Consider the following 24,848-nt stretch of genomic DNA (forward strand, 5'->3'; position numbering starts at 1 on the left):
TATAACTATGTCGCTAAGGGGGTGATTTTTTCAATACACGTTTTAAGTATAGATGGAGTCCAAGAAAGATTCTAAAGCTGTTTTCTGAAGTAAAGGGAAATGGGCAGGGAAGATGAGCGGGAAGGGATGCAGAGCCTATGGGCTTGGCTACACTTGAGAGTTACAGTGCTAGTGGTGGCTTTACAGCACTGTAACTTACTCCCCGTCCACACTGGCAAGGCACATACAGTGCTGTATCTCCCTGGCTACAGCGCTGGTTGTACTCCACCTCGACGAGAGGAATAAAGAGAACAGCACTGGTGCTGCAGCGCTGGAGTGCCAATGTAAACAGTGATTAATCTTACTATGCTGTAACTGACCTCCGGAACCTTCCCATAATGCTTTTTAAGGAAAGATAACACTCTTTGTTTTGTTGTGATGCCCCTTTTTGTTTTGTTGTGAACTCAGGGCTCCCGGAGCTGCTTATCTAAAAAACAAACACAGCTACTGTTTGCTCAAGCAGAGGCAGGCAGGGGAGATCCTTTGGAATGTTTGCTTGAGGAGAGAAGCAGCACGGTGTGGCGGGGGTGGGGGAGTCCGTTTCGGAGCAGTTGCTTATCTGGTCTGTGAGGAAAAAAACAAAGAGGGCTATTTGAATGAGAGAGGGGTGGGGGAAGTGGTCAGAATTTGCAAGGCAGGGAGCTGACACAGTGTCAGCTCCAAAAATCTGTCTCCCCCACGCTCCCTGTCACACTTCACCCCACCCCCCTCTTTTGAAAAGCATGTTGCAGCCACTTCAACGCTGGGATAGCTGCCCATAATGCACCACTCCAACACCGCTACAAATGGTGCAAATATGGCCACACTGCAGCGCTGGTAGCTGTCATTGGGGCCAGTGCTTTCCCTACACAGCTGTACGAAGACAGCTTTAACTCCCAGCGCTGTACAGCTGCAAGTGTAGCCAAACCCTATAAGTAAAGCCTTTTATTCTACTGCAGTTAGTGGCTGGAGTGAAGTGCAGGATCTAGAGCTACTCCATGCAGACCTTTGGCCTTGCTAAAGTGGTACACACGGGTTTGTACATGGTTGGTTTTCTTTTGGGGACTTTAGTAGTTGGTCTTTATTCTAAGGGCTTGGCTACACTTCCAGATGTAGAACACCAGGAGTTAAACCAGCCCTCAGATACAGCAGCAGGGAAAGCGCTGCCATGTGTTCATACTGTCAGCTGCAAGCCATATTAGCAGCTCTTGCAACGCCACAGAGAATGGTGCATTGTTGTAGATATCCCAGTGTGCAAGTGGCTGCAACATGCTTTGGAAAAGGTTTGTAAGGCCTAATAAGGCAGGCACAGCATCACATGATGCAGGTTTCCCAATTCCATTGTTCCAGGGCATCCTACAGTACTAGATTGCCAGCTGCTTTTCAAATCGGGGGGGTGGAGTGTGACGTGTGTATGTGAGGGGAGAGACAGTGTGTTTTGGGGGGCAGAGAGTGTATCAGCATGCTGTTTTGTAAGTTTAGACAGCAGTAGAGGGGAGGGGGAAACCCTGACATCAGCCCCCATCCTCCGCCCCTCTCTCTCTCTCTCTCTCACACACACACACACACACACACACACACACACACACACACACACACACACACACACACACACACACACACACACACACACACACACAAGCTGGATTTTATAATTTTCTATGAGAATTAGTGTGTGATTTGATTTCATCCTGTCAGCCACCCTTTTTGAATAGCAGAAAGGAATGACAGACCAGAACAATCCTTATGACTGATTATGGTCACCCTTTTGTTTTAGGAAAAATTATAATCTCTACTATGGTTTACTATATATATTACAAATTAGGCATTCTAGTTAAATATACATTTCTTTGTTTTAAGGTTTTAGAAAGTAAGAGACAAGACTTTGTATTGTATCTATGTTAAGGAGATTAGAGGAATGTTGAGGGCCTGAAGCCCCAATGTGAATTGTTTAAATTATAAGATTTAGCAAGGCTTGATTTACAATGTATTCTGATGAATATAAAATTCTCTCTGTATTTGAAGGTTCTGTAAGAGATTGTTTGTGTGAATGAGGAATGTATGCATCAGAAAAAGATAAGGTGTGAAGGCCACTGTTATAGCCAGATGGTCAAGGAAGGAGTGAAGAGACTTAAAGAACATCAAAGAATCATCAACATGCATCCATAATGAAGGGCAAATTGACAACCCTGAGGTGAAGGCTGGCACCCCTAAGGACAATTGATTAAGGAACAAAGGACAAGATGACCCTCTCAGAAGTGTATTGGAATGTTTACACAGCAAAATCCATAGATTTCAACAGAGAAAAACACCTACAAAAGGAGGTTGCTTGGCCATGGGACTTTGTGTTCGTCTTGCCACACTCCAGGAACATCGGATTGCGAACAAACAAAGGACAGGATGACCCTCTCAGAAGTGTATTGGAATGTTGACACAGCAAAATTCATAGATTTCAACAGAGAAAAACACCTATAAGAGCAGGGCGCTTGGCCATGGGACTTTGTGTTCATCTTGCCACACTCCAGGAGCATCGGATGGCTACGGACAGAGCCCTGCTCCCCTCTGCGACCAATCTGGCTGGCCACTAGATTGATCCAGACTCTGGACTGGTAATGTGGGGGTGGGGGGAGGGAGAGAGAGAGAGATAGTGCGTGTGTGTAACTAAAAAGCATATGCTAACTGTTGTATTTTCAATAAATGCTGCATATTTACCTTCCTCTATAAAGATCCCGTGTGCTTTGTATGAGCATAACATACACACGTCTGCCTCTGCAGAAGGAGCATTCCACAGTAATGGTTTGCTTTGTGTCCTGGAGCAGATAAGCACGCCAGCTGTCAGAGACAGAGCTTTGAAAGGGGATATCCGCCTGCCTGCAGCTGAGTTCAAAACCATTACGAGAATCGCCGCTTGACTTCAAGGGATTATGGGACAGTTCCGGAGGCCAATCACAGCGCCGTAATGCAACATGTCATCCACACCAATACCCTGGCACTCCAGCCTGGGCGCAGCAAGCTCTCTGCTTCTCGTGGAGGTGGATTACCAGGGGTGCTCCAGCCACGGAGTCCAGGTGCTCTACGTGCCTTGCCAGTGTGGACGCCTCAGGAGTTAGGGCACCTGAGGCTGATTTAATGCACTCTAACTTGCAAGTATAGACAAGGCCTAACATACATTTTACCATTTGTTATTTTCATTGTGTGTGTTAAGAATGCAGGTGGGGGAAGGGCTGTTTAGTAAATCAATCCCTTTTTTGACATTAATTGTTTCATCTCCTCTGACCAGGATCTTGAGAACACCCTTTGTCTCACTTATACTGCACCAGAATGACCTCAAAACCTGAAACTTGAAGCAAGTTAAATACAACAAATATGCATTACTGATATGTTCTGTAGACCAAAAAATTTGAATGGAAAATTAATCTTACGATTTAAGAAAGGAGGGTAACTCATCTTCTTCTGATACCAGTGGCTTTGCTTTAGATTTTGCTATCCTTGGTAGAGTTGACATCTGAAATGAAGAGAGATTGGGGGGAAACCAACAACAATTAACTACAAAAATATTCTCTCTCATCTAGTTTATCAGAATTGTACCCTATGGAGTACCTGTGGGGAAACTGGCACACAAGTCTGCATGTAGTATGATCAGAATACATTCCTATATGTTAAAGAAGTTAGACCACAGCATCAAAACAATCTAATCCCACAACACTTTGCTTTGGGGAAAATTACATATAGCCAATGCAATCATTTTAGACACAAACCTATGCCATTTTTTTTAACCAATTTAAGTCAAAATATTTCTATTCTGAAATAAAGTGGTCCACAAACTTGCACTAAAATAACTAAGCATGTTTTAATCCACACTTTGTTATAAAGCATGAATGAAAATTCATTTGTTGTTTCAATGCAAACTTGTGTGTGGACCAGCCCTAACAAAATGGATGCCATTTCACCAGCATTATGGCGTGTTAACAACATGACTTGCCAGACTTCCCCAAACCCAATGTGTACATAGGCAGTAATTCTAAATAATTAGCTTACAGGCCGTGGATTACAAACACCCTCTCTGATCAACCCAGAAATGAAGTTTAAGTTCCAAGAATGTGGGTTAGTTTTCAGAGAAACAGCTACATATACTCCATAAAACAATGGTTAGTTGTTAGACATACACACACTTCCCACAGAGTAAGTTGCATCCAGTCTTTAAATTTGGATACCACAAAACATTATTTAAAAAATAATTGTTTGCAAATTTATTTGCGGTGGATGTAAAATCTTAAATACAGTTTCTGCTAAGAACTTTTCATATAGGCCCGGATGAGGACTAGCTAACAAAGAACAATACATAGCTAAGAGAAAGCTGTGGTAAACAGATAACCTTGTGTGTTTCAAGTCAGTGAGCGGAGTCAGCATAACTCCGGATGTAACTAGGCGTCCTCATCGCGAGTTATAGACACATGAAGTGCTGAGAAAGGCCTCATGGTTACTCTCTAATGCAGGGAGGAGGTAGTGGTACAATACCCCTCAGATCTCAGACAGAGTTCAGGGAGAGGCCTTATATAATTGACATAAATTATGAGACCCTCCCATCACAGATGTATGCCAATCCTAGCCCAAAGAAATGCAAGGGTAAACTTATAAACAATTGTTATGGTTAAATACTAATTATTGCTTTTTTGCTTTAAATCTCCAGGAATGTACCTGCTGGGTCAACTGGGAGAGCTGCTACCTCATTCCCATGGACCCCAAAATTAGAATTTAACCTATACACTTTAATAGACATAGTTTGGGGGTAATTACCTGTGTGCCAGCAATATGTTAATTGGAGCCTTAGGCGGAGCCATTATGTAATCTTTTAGACCATTGGCTTATTGTGCTTATCTTGTCTTGCTGCTAGAACCTATCCAGCGGCTTGGGAAACCCATCCCCGTCGCTTCTCTCCGCCCAATGGGCACCCTATATAATCTAGTGTAATTAACTGTCCTGCCGTGTCTCTGAGCCTGATAAGCAAAGTGGCACTCCGCCAGCACTGTGTGTAATAAACTCTTGTACTTGATTCTACATGGTGTCAATTTTTGATCCTGCAGCAACAGGACCGGCGCTAGGAGTTTGAGCACCCTAGGCGGCCGGCAATTTCGGCGCCCTGCGCGCTGGTCCCGCTGCTCTGGTGGAGCTGCTGCAGTGGTGCCTGCGGAGGGTCTGGTGCTCTGCAGCTCCAGTGGAGCTGCCGCAGTCGTGCCTGCGGACAGTCCACCGGAGCCGCGCAAGGAGCCGACCCTCTGCAGGCACCACTGCGGCAGCTCCACCGGAGCTGCCTGCCGCCCCCTCCAGCAAAATGACGCCCACCAATTATTCTGGGGCCCTAGGTGATTGCCTAGGCTGCCTAAATGGTAGCGCCGGCCCTGTGCAGCAAACATATTGCATAAAACAATTACCAGAGCAAGAACAATTATTTTCAAAATGTTATTAAATTAATAGTAGATAAGATCCTAAAATCATGTACTTACAGAGAATTGCCTATATACCATTTCGGTAAGAAAATCTGGAAATCCTCCACATAATTCTTCCCTCTCCTCTGTTCAGTTGTGTTTGGGTTCAAATATCCTCTCTTATGTTATCTAGAGGAATGAGCCTTGCCCATCAGTTACACACTTTGATTAGCTCATCTCTGGTGGCTTGGGAAACCTTTCTGCAGTATCCACTCCTTGCATTCCCAGGGAAATGACTACGTTACCCATTATTCCCCCGAGCTTTTGAAGTTGTTAGCCTTACATGTGCTTACCAGTGGTAACATTTGAATTTGATAGGTTTCAGAGTGGTAGCCGTGTAAGTCTGAATCAGCAAAAAGAATGAAGAGTACTTGTGGCACACCTTAGAGACTAACAAATTTATTTGGGCATAAGTTTTCAGGTGCCACAAGTATTCCTGTTCTTTTTATTTGAATTTGAGTTTCCCTTCTTAACATCTAGATGTCCTGCTAATTGAATGGGCTCTTAAAACTAACTTTTGTCCTCTAGGGTGACTAGACCTTACTTTTTACATGGTTTTACCTATCAGCATGTTATATCTATCCCCGCCAACAACAGGACATTGAAATTGTCTCTGTTTCTGTTCTGCAAGCAGTAGGTACAACTCCGCAACAAATGTGCTTGGATTGGTCAGATTTTTTTTAAACTGATTGGCCCGTATCATTGTAAGCAGACAGGTGGAGTTTGTATCCCAGAATTATAAGACAGCACTGCCTGCATTAAGATATCAGATACCAGGTCAGGAGCATAGCCCAAAAAAGAAAAAAAAAATCAATTTGTTCCTTGGTGTTTGGGGCCAGTTTTTCCAAAGCAGGGTATGTGCCCTGAAAATCACACATTTGCACATGTGAACCAGTTAACTGTGTCCCCTTGCAAACATAGCCCTTTAAATCAACCCCACCTAGGCACTATGAACTTGACCTACTACAGTAACTCCTCACTTAAAGTCGTCCCAGTTAGCGTTGTTTCGCTGTTACCTTGCTGATCATTAGGGACAATGCTCATTTAAAGTTGTATAATGCTCCCTTCTAATGTCATTTAGCAGCCACCTCTTGTCTCCTGCTTGCAGGAAGAGAAGTCTGTTGCAGCTAGCTGGTGGGGGCTTGGAACCAGGGTGGACTGGCAGCCCCCTAGCAGCTCCCTGCTCCCCTAAGTTCCTTGTGCAGCACCTGCCTGCAGTTCAGCTGTGTCCCTCCCCTCACTGCCATGTGCTGCTCCTGCCCTCTGCCTTGGAGCTGCTCCTTAAGACTCCTGTTTGCTGTGCGGGGGGTGCGGGGAGGAGGAAGAGGGGGGCAAATGTCAGGGTGTCCCCTTTCCCCCTGCTCCTGCACACCGCTTACCCCATCTTCCATAGAGCAGGGGGGACAGACAGAGCTGATCTAATTAACAAGGCAGTGTACTTAAAGGAAATGCGCCTCTCTCCCTCCATTCCTGCTGCCTTGTGTAGAGAGAGAGTTAATCCTTGAGGATATAGTCTTTTGTCTGGTGAAAAAAATTTCCCTGGAACCTAACCCCTCATTTACATTAATTCTTATGGGGAAATTGGTTTCGCTTAACATCGTTTCGCTTAAAGGCGCATTTTTCAGGAATATAACTACAGCGTTAAGTGAGGAGTTACTGTACCAACAATGGTTTTCAGCAGCTTTTCCCCCCATGAACTAGTACCTGACTGCAAGTATCGATAGGTCAAAACCATTTTCCAGCACCACTGCAGAAGGCATGACTGAACCCTATGTCAACTAGCACCAGCACTTAAATTGCACTCAGAACCGGTTCCCACGGCAGGAAACATTTGTCAATAATACACCAGTTTCTTAATGCTGTTCTACAGGCAGAAATCCCATTCATGTGAATGGGGGAATGTTGCTCTCTTAGAGGAGGCTATAAATCTGCATGGAACACACAGGACACTACTCACCTTTGAGCTTTCTCAGTTACTCTTCTCTTCTTCACAAGCTGCACTGCTAGCTGTTTTCTCTCTCTGATACTCTTGCTCCTTCATACAGTCACTTTTCTCCTTTTTCCTCTGATTTTTAAAGCTGAAAGGTCACTGTGCCAGACTCCTGCATGAATCAGATTTTTATTGTTTTTACAAAAGACATACGAAACAATATTTCATTTTAATTTTGAAAGAATGTTATTAAAGTTTGTGAAGCTATAATTTCTTGAAAACCAGGACATTAGTTGATGTCAGGGTGAGCTGAACCTTTCACCTCTCTCTTGGCACCCCTTTCAAGTGACAGGCCCACGCCTACAATTCTTTCAAGGCAGATTCCTATGGTTCACTTCATTTTTAGACTGGGTCTCCAGGTTACAGCATCCCCATTTACTAACCATACTTCTTCAGCTGGTGCAACAGGTTTTGCCCCTGCTATATATAGACTTCCCTTCAGAAGCCTGTGAACAGCATGAAAATACAGTGACTTCAGCCAGCTTCTTCAAAACAACAGCAAAGAGAGAAAAAAGGTTAACAATAAAAAAGGCCTACAAGCATATAGTCTTGGGCCCCTGACAGTGTGAATACACAACAGTGGTTTCCCTTCTGTGCTCTCTGAGGAGCACTATAACTGCTGGCACTGTAACTCTGCCAGTGAAGACATACCCTTAGATAAGCTTAGCACTTCCCTCAAACCCAATTTCATTACGGTACCCCAGCACTGGGCTTGGAGTACAACCTCTGTCTCTCTCTCAGCTTTTGGCTAAGGTTTCTAACCTCTCATCAAGTTTTTTGATACATTTTTCCTCACTGGATGTTTAAAGTGAAAACTGGCTTTGCATGTCACTTTTCTTGTGAATACCACCTAAGGGTGGTAATGTTACAATAGTATGTAAGATCTTTGGGACAGAAATGGTCTCTTTTAAGAAAGCGGGAAAAAGTGATCCGGGTAACTACAGGCCTGTCAGTTTGAAATCTGTAGTATGCAAGGTCTTGGAAAAAATTTTGAAGGAAAAAGTAGTCAAGAACATTGAGGTCAATGGTAATTGGGACAAAATACAGTACAGCATAGTTTTACAAAAGGTAGATCGTGCCAAACCAATCTGATCTCCTTCTTTGAGAAGGTAACAGATATTTTAGATAAAGGAAATGCAGGGGATCTAATTTACCTCGATTTCAGTAAGGCATTTGATATGGTTCCACATGGGCAATTATTAGCTAAATTGGAAAAGATGGGGATCAATATGAAAAATGAAAGGTGGGTAAGGAACTGGTTAAAGGGGAGACTACAATGGGTCGCACTGAAAGGTGAATTGTCAGGCTGGAGGGAGGTTACTAGTGGAGTTCCTCAGGGATCAGTTTTTATTACTTTTTATTACTGACATTGGCACAAAAAGTGGGAATGTACTAATAAAGTTTGCGGATGACACAAAGCTGGGAGGTATTGCCAATACAGAGAAGGACCGGGATATCTTACAGGAAGATCTGGATAACCTTGTAAACTGGAGTAATAGTAATAGGATGAAATTTAATAGTGAAAAGTACAAGGTCATGCATTTAGGGATTAATAACAAGAACTATTAATAACAAGCTGGGGAGGCATCAGTTGGAAGTAACAGAGAAGGAGAAGGACCTCAGGGTATTGGTTGATCACAGGATGACAATGAGCTGCCAGTGTGATATGGCTGTGAAAAAAGCTAATGCGGTCTTGGGATGCATCAGGCGAGGTATTTCCAGTAGAGATAAGGTGGTGTTAGTACTGTTATACAGGGCACTGGTGAGACCTCATCTGGAATACTGTGTACAGTTCTGGTTTCCCATGTTTAAGAAGGATGAATTCAAACTGGAACAGGTTCAGAGAAGGGCTACTAGGATGATCCGAGGAATGGAAAACCTGTCATATGAAAGGAGACTCAAAGAGCTTGGCTTGTTTAGCCTAACCAAAAGCCTGAGGGGAGATATGATTGCTCTCTATAAATATATCAGAGGAATAAAAACCAGGGAGGGAGAGGAATTATTTAAGCTCAGTATCAATGTGGACACAAGAACAAATGGATATAGACTGGCTATCAGCAAGTTTAGACTTGAAATTAGACAAAGGTTTCTAACCATCAGAGAAGTGAAGTTCTGGAACAGCCTTCCAAGGGGAGTAGTGGGGGCAAAAGACATATCTGGCTTCAAGACTAAGCTTGATAAGTTTATGGAGGGGATGGTATGATGGGATAGCCTAATTTTGGCAATTAATTCATCTTTGACTACTAGCGGTAAATACGCCCAATGGCTTCTGATGGGATGTTAGATGGGGTGGGATCTGAGTTACCACAGAGAATTCTTTCCTGGGTGTCTGGCTGGTGAGTCTTGCCCACATGCTCAGGGTTTAGCTGACTGCCATATATGGGGTCAGGAAGGAATTTTCCTCCAGGGCAGATTGGCAGAAGCCCCGGGGGGGGGGGGGGTTGCCTTCCTCTATAGCACTGGGCATGGGTCACTTGCTGGAAGGTTCTCTGCACCTTGAAGTCTTTAAACCATGATTTGAGGACTTCAATGGCTCAGACACAGGTTTGACACAGACGTGAGTGGGTGGGTGAGATTCTGTGGCCTGCATTGTGCAGGAGGTCAGACTAGATGATCATAATGGTCCCTTCTGACTTTAAAGTCTATGATTCTTAGCTACTTTTCTGTACTGCATAGCCCAATGAGGGCCTGATCCTTAAACTGGCATTCCTAGTTTTTAGTGTAATACAAATGATAACCAATTCTAATACAGCACTTGAGAAAAGAGTGACCGTTATATGGACTCCTCTCAAAGTGCAGTATAGAGCATAGCTGGGTGACCAGAGCCATCAGAAGAATTTAGCAAAGCAGAAGGCAAGACACATTTTTAGATTTCAGTCAGTCATTGTGGAACCACCTACACATATATCTCCATCTACACTATACAACAAATCCTGTTACCTGAACATTTGAATACAAGATTCAGCCTAATCCAGTTTAAAATGCTTTCTGTTTAGTTTGGACCAAACAGAAGTGTATTCATCACCTACACCAGGGGTGAGCAAACTTTCTGGCTCAAGGGCCATATCTGGGTGGGGAAATTGCATGCAGGGCCAGGGCAGGGAGTGCGGAGTGCAGGAGGGAGTGCAGGGTATGGGAGGGGGTGCAGTGTGCAGGAAGGGGCTCAGGGCAAGGGTTGGGGCAGAGGAGGGGTGCAGGGTGTATGAGGGAACTCAGGGAAGGTGGCTGGGATGCAGAGTGCAGGAGGGAGCTCAGGGCAGAGGTGCAGGGAGGGGTGTGGCATGCAGCAGGGGGCTCAGGGCAGAGGGTTGCGGTGCAGGGGGGTGCAAGGTGCAGCAGGGGGCACAGGGCAGTGTGCAGGAGGGGCATGGGCTCTGGCCTGGCACAGCTTACTTGGATTGGCTCTGGGGTGGCAGCGGCATGCACCGGTGCCAGGGCTGGCCTGGCCCCACGCAGCTCACGGAGCCCTCTGCCTGCCCACCCTCCCCTGGCCTACATACTATTGTAATCATCTTTGTATGAAATATGCCTTATGAGGTATCATTTGAAAACTAACAACTTTGTCAATAATATCATGGTGAAATATATGTATCAGTGTTATATGAAAGTTATGAATTACCCCCATATGACATTATTAGCACAAGTTCAAAACCAGAAAGCCCTGCCTAGGCAAAAGCTGATAAACAAGCCTATCCTCAACAATGGGAAAGTATGTTTACCTCAATTTACATATAAGCAGTAAATAGGTCCTTGAAACAGCAAGAGGAGGAAATGGTATGAAACAGAAAGAACCGTTTGGATTTCAGCAAACAGAAGTGGAGAAAATAAAAGAAGCATGAAGCCTCCTTCACCACCAGATTCCATGTCTCCTTCTTTACTGCTTGAATAAACTTTACTTTAAAGGGTAACCCTCAAAAGAATCCACTTCAAAGGTTCACTGGACTATAAAAGAAAATGGCAAAGAACCCCAAGTTGTCTCTCTTTCACCTAACAAGACAAAGGCACTAGCACCTTTAGGCCTCTCTGAGAGATCCTGACTGAGGGTATGTCTACACTGGTAAGTTTCTGCGCCACAACTTATACCACTTTTATTAGAACGCTTGAATTAAACTCCTCTTGCATGTCCATACTGTGCACCTTGTGACCTTGGAGCGCATCCACATTAGCAGCTCTTGCAATGGCAAAGACAGCAGTGCATTGTGGTAGCTATCCTACTGTGGCCACAACCATAGTCTTTTGTAACACACTTCACTAGGAGAGAACCCCTCTGTGCATGCCCTGTAGGCAGAGACTACACATGAGGGCTTAGGCTCCAGACACCCTGTTTTACCTTCCATACATAGGCGCCGACTTATTTTTCCCTGGTGGGTTTTCCACCCTCGCTCTGCCCCATTCCACCCCAACCCTGAGGCCCTGCCCTCACTCTGCCTCTTCCTGTCCCTGCTCCACCCTCTCCCTCAGGGCCTCACCCTCACTCCACCTCTTCCTGCCCTTATTCCGTTCATTCCCCCGAGGCCCCATGCCAGCTGCCGAACAGCTGCATGGCAGCCCAGCTGAACAGCTGTGGGTGTTGACCAGCCTCACTATTTTTTCCATGGGTGATTAAGCCCTGGAGCACCCACAGAGTCAGTGCCTATGCCTGATTCTCTCCTCACTTGTAGCAGTGTAAATCACGAACAACCCCAATGAAACCAATGGAGTTTCATTAATTTTATACCAATGTACCACAGATGGTTCACCAGCCTGGGAATCAATCTAATGAGTGGCGCTGTGATTCACCAGCAGATATAAACCTAATCTGAGAAGCCAGAGAAGGCATGTCACACTGGCAGTGCCAGCAAGAATTTGAAACACACTTCTTGAGTTGAAGAGGGTACTAAGCAGGGATGAGTCTAGCGGGCATAGCTATACTGGCAAAGGCGCTGTAGTGAAAACAAGACCTGCATTAACCATGATTTTGGGCAGTTAATTTCCCTTGTTTCTTGAGGAAGAAGTGTGTGGGGGGGGGAGGAGCCGGAGGGCACCTGTGGCATGGGAATAATCTGCCACTTTAGCTACCAGCTCTGCCCTCCTCCTGGCCCCACCATGCCCCAGGTAGGGCTGGACGGGCCATGGGAAAAAAAGAGGATGGTAACTGATGGGCTGTGAGGACCACATATACCAGCTGGAGGCAGCAAGAGGAATAGCAGGAAGCCCCAGACTTTGTATTTACTTCAGGGAGCTAGTGTAAAGGAAGGGGGTCTGCACAGCCCTCTGAAGTACAGGAGTACTGTTGATGTGCGGAATGGCCCATTCACCTCAGTGGGATGTGCTCAGATGAATTAGGATGCTCCAGAGAGATGAACAATCTAATACAATAGCTCTTGGTGGTGTGAAATGACCCATTCATCTCAATAGGAGTTCCCCTCTACCTCTGTTTCAGTTGTGGAACACCATTGTTCAAGGTAATCTCACTATGCAAGTCAGTTTTAGATCAACTGGAATGTTAAAATTTTCTTTTTATTGGGGGGGAGATGATATCTGAGGAACGCCTGAACCAAATTATTCCAAACTTGTACCATTGCCCCTGTTGTGGCATACATAATCTCATTATGCATGTGGATTTTAGAGTACTTTGAAAATTAAAAGATGCTCATAATGCAGGGGGAGGACATATGTTGGGAACCTCTTGATCAAATGACCTACATTTGCACCATAAATTCTACCCCAGTCCCTGAATAGCTTTTTAATTACTGCTTCCCCAACAGGGAAGTGGGTGGTGAAAATTATCCACAATTGATCCCAAGAGAGTAATATCAGGATCAGAGCCGTAGTTTGAGCCCCAAGTATGTGTAAAAATTAGTAGGAGGCAGGACAACCCAGGTGAGCAGGGTCTCACTGCTGTTAATCAGGCTGGTCTTCTGCAGAGAAGATGGATCCCAGCCTGCGCTCCCTCCCCCTGACCGCCCCTAACCCTGGCTGGACTAGTGGAGCTACTCCCTGAGGCTTTTGGAAGAGGGGCCTCAGCTGCAGCAAGGCCAGAGGCCACAAAAGTTGAACAGCTGCTAAGCAAATAACACAGCTGTCTACTAGCTGATCAGTGGGGACAGGGCTGCCCAGGAACTACTGATCCCTGGCTGGGGCTGCAGCTCTATTGCCAGTGGGTGCTAAGTGCCTGGAGCACCCAAGGATTTGGCACCTATGCTTCCATATTTCCCCTTCAAGGTGAAAATATTCTGCCCTTCGGGAGAGCAAAATGTGTGAAACACCCACACAACAGTTGCTTCCTTAAAAAAATAAAAATTAAGAGAGAATCAGATGAAAACAGAAGAAACAGTTCACATAGCATATCTCCTCTGAATATTTTACAGGACCCAGAAAGGCGTTGTCACTTAGCTTAGTCACAGAGGAGAAATGAGACACCTAATGTTTTCCTGAGCAATTTCCATCTCTGAGCTCTTTGGTCTGTGTAACAACTTTACTCTGCTCTATGCAGCGAAAGAGAGCTGGTGTACCTCATATCCAATCCAAGATTGTACGCCTATCATAACCTTAGTCCCAGATTTGGACCTTAGCGTCCAAAATATGGGGGTTAGCATGAAAACCTCCAAGCTTAGTTACCAGCTTGGACCTGGTAAAGCTGCCACCACCCAAAAAATTAGAGTGTTTTGGGGCACTCTGGTCCCCCCAAAAACCTTCCCTGGGGACCCCAAGACCCAAAACCCTTGAGTCTCACAACAAAGGGAAATAAACCTTTTCTCTTCCCCCCTCCAGGTGTTCCTGGAGAGATACAAAGAAGCAAACTCCGTGAATCTAAACAGAGGGAGTCCACCCTTTCTATTTCCAGTCCTGGAAACACAAGCACTTCCCTCTTCACCCAGAAGGAATGCAGAGTCAGGCTAGTAAATCTAACACACACAGATTTCCCCCTGACTTCTTCCTCCCACCAGTTCCCTGGTGAGCTGCAGACTCAATTTCCTGGAGTTCCCCACTAAAGAAAAACTCCAACAGGTCTTAAAAGAAAGCTTTATATAAAAAGATAGAAAAATACATTAAATGGTCTCTCTGTATTAAGGTGACAAATACAGGGTCATTTGCTTAAAAGAATATTGAATAAACAGCCTTATTCAAAAAGAATACAATTCAAAGCACTCCAGCAACTATAGACATGTAAATACAAAACAAACCATCTTTGTACTCACAACTTGGAAACAGAAGATTAGAAAGCAGGAGACAGAAAAAATCACTCCTCATAGCCGAGAGAGTACAGGCAGAAGACCCAAGAACAAAGGACTTACACACAAACTTCCCTCCATCCAGATTTGAAAAAGTCTGGTTTCCTGATTGGTCCTCTGGTCAGGTGTTTCAGGAACTTCTTTCTAGGTGTAAGAGACATTAACCCTTAGCTATCTGTTTATGACAACGCCCCATTTTCCAGCCCAGGTTTCTCCAGATTCAGACATCCATAGCAACAGTCAGAGAGATGCTTCAGGAAATCTGTCGCTGAGAAGACAGGCCCTTTAACAATGATTAAAAAAAACTGCCATTCAAATGCTTAATCACCATTTGCCTTCCACAAATACTTGGGTCTGACTGGCAGGGCCGGGTCCAGGCAGCAGCCAATCAAGCACGTGCTTGGGGCGGCACTTTGGAGCAGGGCAGGGCAGGGCGGCGCTCGGGTTTTTTGTTTTGTTTGTTTCGGCCGGGCGGCGCTGGAGTGCTTTTTTAGTTTGTTTGTTTTTGTTTCTGGCAGGCGGCGCTCAGAGGGGTGGTATTTCAGTGGCGCGGCGCTTGGAGGGGGAGGGGGCCTGGGCGGGGCGGCGCGATGCTTGGGGGGGCCAGGGGCTTGGGCGGCGTGGCATTCAGGGGGGTGGGGCGGGGGCTTGAACTGCGCTCAGGGGGGCCGGGGCTTGGGCGACACGGCACTTGCGGGGGGGCTTGGGCGACGCGGCACAGCGCTCGGGGGCTTGGGTGGCGCTCAGGGTGAGGGTGTTACGGCAGGGCAGCGCTCTTTTTTTTTTTGCTTGGGGTGGCAAAAAAGTTAGAGCCGACCCTGCTGATTGGGTTCAGTTTATTCAGGACTCTGTTTAAAACCTTTTGTGCTTCAAGTTCTCCCCTGCCTATAAGTAGATGCTAGACACTCTTTCATGATGAGCGTAACTGAAAATCTGAAGGCAGGGCAGGAATGACGTCAGCATGCAATAGCCCTAGTGGGGGCAGGGGCAGGGCAGGCACAGGAGTACATGGTGGGATGAAGTGCATGGATTGCCACTGTGCTCTCCACATTGCCAGCTCAGCTAGTTAGTCTGCTGGTGTTTATAAAATGCAGGACAAAAGAATACTTTCATCTCCCTAATCACAGCATGATACAATGATGTTACATTGCACTATCGTAACATCATATCTGTCTCACAGAATATTACTTTTTCCTTTTTTTAAAAATAGTCAAAAGAGTAAATGTTTTGCTATTCCCAGTGTAGATACAACCATTTCAATCCGAGGATATGAGAGGGGCGAGGTGGGTGAGGTAATATCTTTTATTGGACCATATTATGTTGGCGAGAGAGAGAGAGAAAAAGAGAGACACTTTTGAAACACACAGAGCTCTTCTTTAGGTCTGGGAAAAGTATTCCAAACATCACAGCTAAATGCAAAGTAGAAGAGATTGTTTAGCATAGATAATATTTTCATTCTCTGGACTGATAGCTTAAACTCCCTCACAGATTTCCAACACAACTTAAACCGCCACTTGTCCATTGAACTCTTTCTGGAACACTCCCACACTAGTATCAACTTCCTAGACACCACAATCAGCTTCAAAAATTGAACCCTAGAGACAATTATTATATACCAGAAACCTATTGATCATCACACCTACCTTCATAGATCAAGCAACCACCCCAAACACCCCAATAAATCTGTTATCTATAGCCAGGCACTCAGATACTATTGAATATGCTCCAACAAAAAAGTCTGGGATATGCACCTTAAGTCACTTAAACCTGACTTCAACAAAAAAGGACACTCCACCAGAGAAATTGATTGCATCATGCAACCTCCCATCCAAATATCCCGAGACACCCTGCTTCAATACAGAAATAAAACCTTCTCTGACTGCACATCTCTAGCTGTCACCTACCACCCGACACTGGAACCCAGAGGGGGTATCATCAAACAACTACAACCCATACTTAATGGAAACCCCATCCTGAAATAAATCTTTCCTAAACCCCCTCTTCTGGCCTTCAAACGATCCCCCAGCCTCTCCAAGCTCATCATCAGAAGCAAGCTCCTCACAAACCAGGACACACCAAGTCAAAGCAGATGCAAAAACAGATGCAAAACCCACACACATCTCAATTGCTACAATGATCAACACCCCTCACAACACAACTTTCAAGATCTATAGATCTTACACATGCCTATCACAACATGTAGTTGTGATGATGCGGTTCTGGAGGGACCCAAATGAGAGTGCCAATTCAGGACCAATTGCTCAAACAGGGCAGTCACAGCCCAAGGCTGGGGTTTTTCCAACTCTAAGGCAAACCAAACCAGCCAGACAAAAAGGACTTCGGTTTCACCCCACTGGCTAACCACAAGTCACACAAGCAATTTCCTTAGACACTCCAGTCTCCCAGTATCACCACAGTGCCACCCGTCCTGGGGATGAATGGTCATGAAAAATAACACCCCAGTAAAAGAAAAAGGTTCTCTCGATCCCAAAGGACCAAGCCCCAGACCCAGGTCAATATACACATCAGATCTTACCCACAAATCATGCTGTTGCCAATCCTTCAGAATCTAAAATCTAAAGGTTTATTCTTAAAGGGAAAAAGATAGAGATGAGAGCTAGAATTGGTGAAATGGAATTAATTACATACAGTAATGGCAAAGTTCTTAGTTCAGGCTTGTAGCAGTGATGGAGTAAACTGCAGGTTCAAATCAAGTCTCTGGAGAACATCCCCAGCTGGGATGGGTCATTCAGTCCATTGTGCAGAACTTCTGTTTGTAGCAAAGTCCCTCCAGAGGTAAGAAGCAGGATTGAAGACAAGATGGAGATGAGGCATCAGCCTTATATAGGCACTTCCAGGTGTAAGAACACTTCTTTGTTCTTACTGTGGAAAATTACAGCAAAATGGAGTTTGCAGTCACATGGGCCAATTTCTGCACACCCAGCTGAGTCACAAGGCATATCTGCCTCCTCTCATTGGGTTAATTGTGTAGCTGATGGTCCTTAATGGGCCATCAAACAGGCTAAGCAGAGCTAACACCCACTTGTCTGGGATCTTTCCCAGTAACACAGCACAAGTTTGAAATATAGACAGAATAGAGCCAATACTTATAACTTCAACTACAAAGTGATACAGACATACAGACAGCATAATCATAACCAGTAACTCATAACTTGGTCTTAGACACCTTATATGACCCCCTTTACATAGGATTTGATGCCACTACAGGACCTTGGTTGCAAACCATGTTCTATATGGTCCCAGTCTATATCAATAACGTTACACCCCCAATGCAAAATTGATGCAGGAAGGGATGACACAGACATCACTGACTGCATCCCAAGAGCTCTCCATCCTGGGTTCTGTGTTATTACAGCTTGTACTGGGTTAGAAGCCATATTAGTGTATAACAGAAATGCTTTACCAAACTCATGTTCAATAACATGATTGAACCTCTTTACAAACTTAAGGTAAAACTTGGTTAGAACAATAGTGGATTGGGTCTGCTTTTGCAGCAGGATTCCTGTATGTCTCATATGATCTTCCCAAGAGCTAAAGAAACTAGCTATTTTATCTATACAAGCTCTGGCAAATGTTTGGAACCAAATTAACATTAAATTAACATAGATATTAATGTTGTTCATGGTGTAGGAATCTTGGCATTTAGCCATGAAAGCAATATGGTAGTGTGCCTCAGGTTTCCCTTTTCATACAGCACATCAGGTTTGGAATGTCTTTTCTTCTGTGAAAAGTTTCAAGACTGTTTACAGGCACTAGCAGTGAAACATCAGTATAACAAGGCCTTTTAACACAAAGTGTGTTTCATGTACTGCTTTCAACACGTTCAAGGGACTTTCCAAAGGACTGGGCACATTGTACATTCTTACAGTTCTTGGTAATAGCAACACATTAGTTACAAAAATCACCATTAGCAATAACAACAAATTCATTGCAAGTGTCCATTTACAATTATGTTTGTTATGCCACACCTTTGGCTCAATACCACTGGAGTTTGGGAACTTTAGAGTTAACTTTTGGCTTTTCTTTGCAAAATTCAGTTTTCTCTTTTCTCCTTGTCCTGCAAGATTAAACCCTGATTTTTTTTGCTTAATCAAATTCACTGACTGATGGGGTGGGCTTTCTGTGCTAACAGCTATTAGCAAGTCTTTTCTCTCCCTGCCAGCCAGGTAATTTGCATTAACACAAACACCAGCTTTTAACTTCTTAGCTGCCGCTAATTCCAATGTTGGACTCTGTCTTACAGAGATACCACACAAATCCAAAGGGTTCGAGGGTGAGAGTTTGTTTGCTCTTTCCTGCATCCTCAAGCCTTTATCCATAAAACCATTCTGCTTTGAAACACCAATAACTCAATCTGTTCTCAGATCCTGAAGCACAGACTGCTCACTCACAGAATCAGCATGGAGACATTCCTGTTCCAACACCATTGTCTTCCCAACCAGCTGATCAAACCCAGCCACTTGGTTATATGGCTGCACAACTTCCTTAACAGCTTCTTCTTCATCTGAGGCCTTGGCTACACTCACACTTTACAGCGCTGCAACTGGGGTGTGAAAAAACACCCCCCTGAGCGCTGCAAGATACAGCGCTGTAAAGCGTCAGTGTAATCAGGGCAGCAGCGCTGGGAGCACGGCTCCCAGCGCTGCACGCTACACCCGTAAGGGATGTGGTTTACATGCAGCGCTGGGAGAGCTCTCTCCCAGCGCTGCCGCTCTGACTACACTCACACTTCAAAGCGCTGCCGAGGCAGCGCTTTGAAATTCCAAATGTAGCCATACCCTGAATTCTTTTCAAAGCTACCCACACTGGATCTTTCAAAGGGAAAGTCAGTGGATCCATTCACAACAGAAAATTTCTGGCTGTTAGGAACTGAAACTTCCTTGATTAAATCACTTTCACACCCTTCAGTTGCAGTAAACTGCTTGCACAGGTTACCATGAGGATTTCTTTCCTTAGCAGCTTTTCTAAGCAACAATTCACCCCTTACAGACATTCTGCTCTTACCTTCTTTACCTAGGGCTTGCTCTAAAGGAACACTTTCCTGAGCAACCACAAACTCTTTCTGGGTCTCACTTACATCCAGAATCACCTCTGGCCCATCAGGCAGATTCCTACACAATCCCCTTCTAGGCAAACCTATAGACTTTCTAGCTAACAGGCTAGAAGCCTTCTCCTTACCTTGGCCACGAACAGGTTCAGGAATCTTTCCCTTCTTGCTACAAGTTGTCAAACTGTCAGTAGGTAACACAATTAAATCACCTTTTTGCTCTCCTTGTGCCCTGGTTAGGGTATCACCCTGATTAGACAGAGCTGCCACATCCTTTTCCAACCACACATTAGCAACTGGCAAACTACAAGCACCAGAATTGTCTGGTCTCTGGGATTTTGCTAAGACACTAACTGGATGCACCCTAGTTAAAGTGCCATTTTCCTCAGCAGACACAAACTTAGGACCGTTCCCTTCCTGGGCTTTAGCTGTATTTACAGCCAACTCCGAGACAACTGAATCACCCTCAGTCATTACAGGCTGAAAGACACCTTCTGTCTGCTGCACAGACACAGAAGAGCCGGAGACACATTCTCCTTCACCAGACACACAGCCTGGGATTTCCTTTCCCTTGTCCCAGCACATCAGGCTGTTTAAAGACAACTGCTTGGAGACTGAGCTAGCTTCCTCCATAGGCCAGTCAATACCCCTGACAGACACAGGCACATTTCCTTTACTGTCACATTTCTCCACACAGGAAACCGGTAAGGGATAGAGACATTCATTTTCCACTATCCCTGTCTTCCCAAAGTGCTAACTAGACAAAGCCATCAGCTCACAAGGCTGCCTAGGCTCCTCCAAACTTTCCCTACTAGGCACATTGCTACTCCCAACAGATAAGCTGCTGCTTTTTTCACTACACTGAGCTACTTCCAGCAAATCACAGTTACCCATTTCAGATTTACTTTTACAAGCTGTACTAGCCATCAATCCACTACCCATTACAAATCTATCCTTTCCTTCCTCAGTTAGGGCTTCCACCTGACCATCTACTTTAATCTGCTCCTGAGAAACATTTTCCTCCCCAATGAGATCTTTTTGCTCTTGATCTAACTCCAGATTCACTTCTGAGACATCAGACAGACATTCAGAAACTCCATTCCCAGACACACTGCTTTCTTGCAGAGACAAACCTTTACCTGATTCATCTTGAGAGACACTCTCTGTCTGTTCGCCTTCCCCCTCACTGCCATTAGTTATGGCATCTGCCACAGACCCAAACTTCCTCTGTGATCTGGTCACCACATTCACTTGGCCAGGCACCCCCAGTATGTTATTTCCTACCAAAACATCAGCCGGAATTAAATCTCGGACTGCAGCCTTCATGACACCTTTAAAGCTGTCCCCCTCAAGGTGGATTCTAGCCATTGGCAGGTCCACAGAGTACTCAGATAGTGCCATATTCCCCAGGCAACATGTCCTCTGGCTTCACCAGATGTTCCTTTACTATAGTTACACCTGAGCCAGTGTCTCGCCATCCCATGCATTTAACACCATTGACCTCTGCCTCCATAATAACCCTCTCACTTCCTTGCCAAGCCTCAGTTCTGACATAGCTGGTGAGCTGATCCCCTCCTCCCAGAGCACCGGAGAGGAGGTGGTTGGCATTAGCCACTGTTCTGCTTGCCCCTAAACTTAAGGTGGTGCTCAGAGTAATGGAATTGGCATCTAGTGTGGCTGTTGGGGTTGCTGGTTTTGGGCTGCCCTTTAGGGTTGGGCAATCTGGTTTTATATTGCCAAGCATCCCACAGTAATAGCATGTAACCTGTTTATGTTTGGGATGAGAGTTTCCACCCTCTGCACCCCCATGAGCCACCTTATAAGAGTCAGGGCCAGGTTTACCTTTAAATCCTTCCCTCCTCTTAAAATGGGGAGAATGGTGACTACTTTTCCCTTGGGGTTTATACCCTTCCCGAGCCCTATTTTGGGTATGGGCATCCGCAATCTCTGCAGCCCGTAGGACTGACTCAGGGTCCCTATCACACACAGCTGCTTTCACGTGGTCAGGCACAATGTTTAAGAACTGTTCCAAAGTTATTAAATTCAGCAGCTTTTCAAAACTCCCATGCGCCTTTGCTCCCATCACCCACTTTTTAACAAAACCCATCAGCTTACGAGCACATTCTACAAAAGTACAATCATTAGACATCTTAAACTTTCTAAACTTAACTCTGTAAGAATCAGGAGTAACCTTGAACCGCCTTAACACAGAAACTTTAAACCGCCCATAATCCAAGGCTTCTTGTTCCCCCAAATCATTAAATACCTCCCTGGCTTTTCCAGTTAGTCTGGTCAGCAGGACAGGCATTCGCTGATCATCAGGGATTTGGTACAGATTGCAGAGGCATTCAAAGGTGGACAAAAACTCCTCTATATCCTCAGTATCATTGCAAATAGGACACATCTTTTCCCAGTTCTTCTCCTGGCGGTGGGTATGTGGAGTACCAGGTGGCGATGACTTTCTCCGCTCTTCCATTACTTGGAGCTGCAGTCTGGCCGTCTCTTGTTCCATCTTGTGAGTCTCCTGTTGCCTCTGTCAAGCTCTCTCCTCAGCAGCCAGTAATTCCAGACACCTCTTACGAGCTCTGTCTTCTAATTCAGCTATTTTCTGCCTTTCCAGCAATCGCAGGTCTGCTAGTTTCTGTTCATGCTCGAATTGCAGTTTATTCGCTGCCTCTTTCATTCGAATTGCTTCTGCAGTCTCTGTAGTATCAGGTAAGGGCTCTGCTCCTGCCTCCTGATCACCGGCCATTAGCAGATCTCTCAGTTCTTGATTTGTAGCTTTCTTTCTAAAGCTTATCCCCTTTTCTGAACATAAATCTTCCAGGGCTTTTTTGTTAAGACCCTCATACGCTCTTTGCTCACCCATTACAACTGCTCTTTAACCAACCAAACTCTCAAGCCCAAATTTCAAATTTGGATAGCGTAGGGTTCTGACCCAAAGCTTAATTGACCTGGTTCTGTGGATCCTGCCAACTACGCCACTGTGACGATGCGGTTCTGGCGGGACCCAACTGGGAAGTGCCAATTCAGGACCAATTGCTCAAACAGGGCAGTCACAGCCCAAGGCTGGGGTTTTTCCAACTCTAAGGCAAACCAAACCAGCCAGACAAAAAGGACTTCGGTTTCACCCCACTGGCTAACCACAAGTCACACAAGCAATTTCCTTAGACACACCAGTCTCCCAGTATCACCACCAGTGCCACCCGTCCTGGGGATGAATGGTCATGAAAAATAACACCCAGTAAAAGAAAAAGGTTCTCTCAATCCCAAAGGACCGAGCCCCAGACCCAGGTCAATATACACATCAGATCTTACCCACAAATCATGCTGTTGCCAATCCTTTAGAATCTAAAATCTAAAGGTTTATTCTTAAAGGGAAAAAGATAGAGATGAGAGCTAGAATTGGTGAAATGGAATTAATTACATACAGTAATGGCAAAGTTCTTAGTTCAGGCTTGTAGCAGTGATGGAGTAAACTGCAGGTTCAAATCAAGTCTCTGGAGAACATCCCCAGCTGGGATGGGTCATTCAGTCCTTTGTTCAGAGCTTCTGTTTGTAGCAAAGTCCCTCCAGAGGTAAGAAGCAGGATTGAAGACAAGATGGAGATGAGGCATCAGCCTTATATAGGCACTTCCAGGTGTAAGAACACTTCTTTGTTCTTACTGTGGAAAATTACAGCAAAATTGAGCTTGCAGTCACATGGGCCAGTTTCTGTACACCCTGCTGAGTCACAAGGCGTATCTGCCTCCTCTCAATGGGTTAATTGTGTAGTTGATGGTCCTTAATGGGCCATCAAACAGGCTAAGCAGAGCTAACACCCACTTGTCTGGGATCTTTCCCAGTAACACAGCACACGTTTGAAATATAGACAGTATAGAGCCAATACTTATAACTTCAACTACAAAATGATACAGACATACAGACAGCATAATCATAACCAGTAACTCATAACTTGGTCTTAGACACCTTATATGACCCCTTTACATAGGATTTGGTGCCACTACAGGACCTTGGTTGCAAAACCATGCTCTATATGGTCCCAGTCTATATCAATAACGTCACAGTAGTGTTAGGTAAATAAAGCAAGTCCTCACTCACCTCTCCAGCACCCGAGTTCGTGCTGAGTTGGTATGGGGCACACAATTCTGTCAGAGACCAGACACCAATGCGTTGATCAACGGGCTCACACTATCCTTAGCTCTAAAAGCTTTAGATTAAGTTTGGCCCCTTTATTAGGGGTGAGCATCAATATTTATACACAGAAGTAAACAAAATGATTAACAAAAGATAATGGTCATGCATAATCAATCAAGATTTTACAGGAAAAGCAAGTTAACAAGTAAATGCATAGAGATAAAGGCTAATGGCTACTTGAGAAAGGAGGTGTCATGAGTAGTTTGCAGGTCAGTGTTTTGTTCAAAAGGGTTCAGGAAGGATTATCCAGAGACAGCCAGTCTGGGTGTGTTTTGGCTCCCCAAAGTTCACCAAAAGTTTAGACCCAACAGTAGTGTACCTCATCCAGTGCACTTAATGCCCCACAACAACCATGTGCATGAATCCAGACAATCACTACAGTCTCGAATGAACTCAGACAGGAAAATTATAAAAGATCGAAAATACCCTATCACCTGTGGGTGAACACTTTTCACAGAGAAATCACTCTATGTCTGACCTATCAGTTCTCATCCTCAAAGAAAACCTGCCAAACACTTTCAAAAGATGAGCCTGAGAGCTTAAATTCATAACTCTGCTAGACAGGAAAAAACATGGACTGAACAGAGATACTGGATTTATGGTTTATTACAGCAATCTACAACCCATTAGCCCCCTCTGTTTGTCTTTTGACTGCAGAGCTGTTATGGGCCACTCTACTTTGAATAGTCCCTTAGAATATGTGCTAAGTACTTATGCTAAACAACATGGTGGTGGTGTTCCCCAAGGGTCAGTCCTAGGAGCAATCCTATTCAACTTATTCATAAATGATCTGGAGAAAGGGGTAAACAGTGAGGAGGCTAAGTTTGCAGATGATACTAAACTACTCAAGATAGTTAAGACCAAAGCAGATTGTG

General features: G+C 44.9%; 1 protein-coding gene across 4 annotated transcripts in view; it reads right to left on the bottom strand.

The window, feature by feature from the left end:
* Positions 1-24,848, bottom strand: part of SRBD1 (S1 RNA binding domain 1) — a 251,220-nt gene that overhangs the window by 219,398 nt on the left and 6,974 nt on the right. For 2 of the 4 annotated variants that reach the window (XM_030557685.1, XM_030557683.1), the window contains 2 exons: positions 7,462-7,606; positions 3,441-3,523 (listed from right to left, as the gene is read on the bottom strand). In XM_030557685.1, coding sequence (XP_030413545.1) covers positions 3,441-3,523 — 83 coding nt within the window. In that variant the 5' untranslated portion in view covers positions 7,462-7,606. Of the gene's footprint in view, positions 1-3,440; positions 3,524-7,461; positions 7,607-14,771; positions 14,809-17,357; positions 17,377-24,848 lie in introns of those variants that run through there. The other 2 variants (XM_030557686.1, XM_030557684.1) reach the window with 2 other exon arrangements.

This window comes from Gopherus evgoodei, chromosome 3, assembly GCF_007399415.2.
Source record: "Gopherus evgoodei ecotype Sinaloan lineage chromosome 3, rGopEvg1_v1.p, whole genome shotgun sequence".
NCBI lineage: Eukaryota > Metazoa > Chordata > Testudines > Testudinidae > Gopherus > Gopherus evgoodei.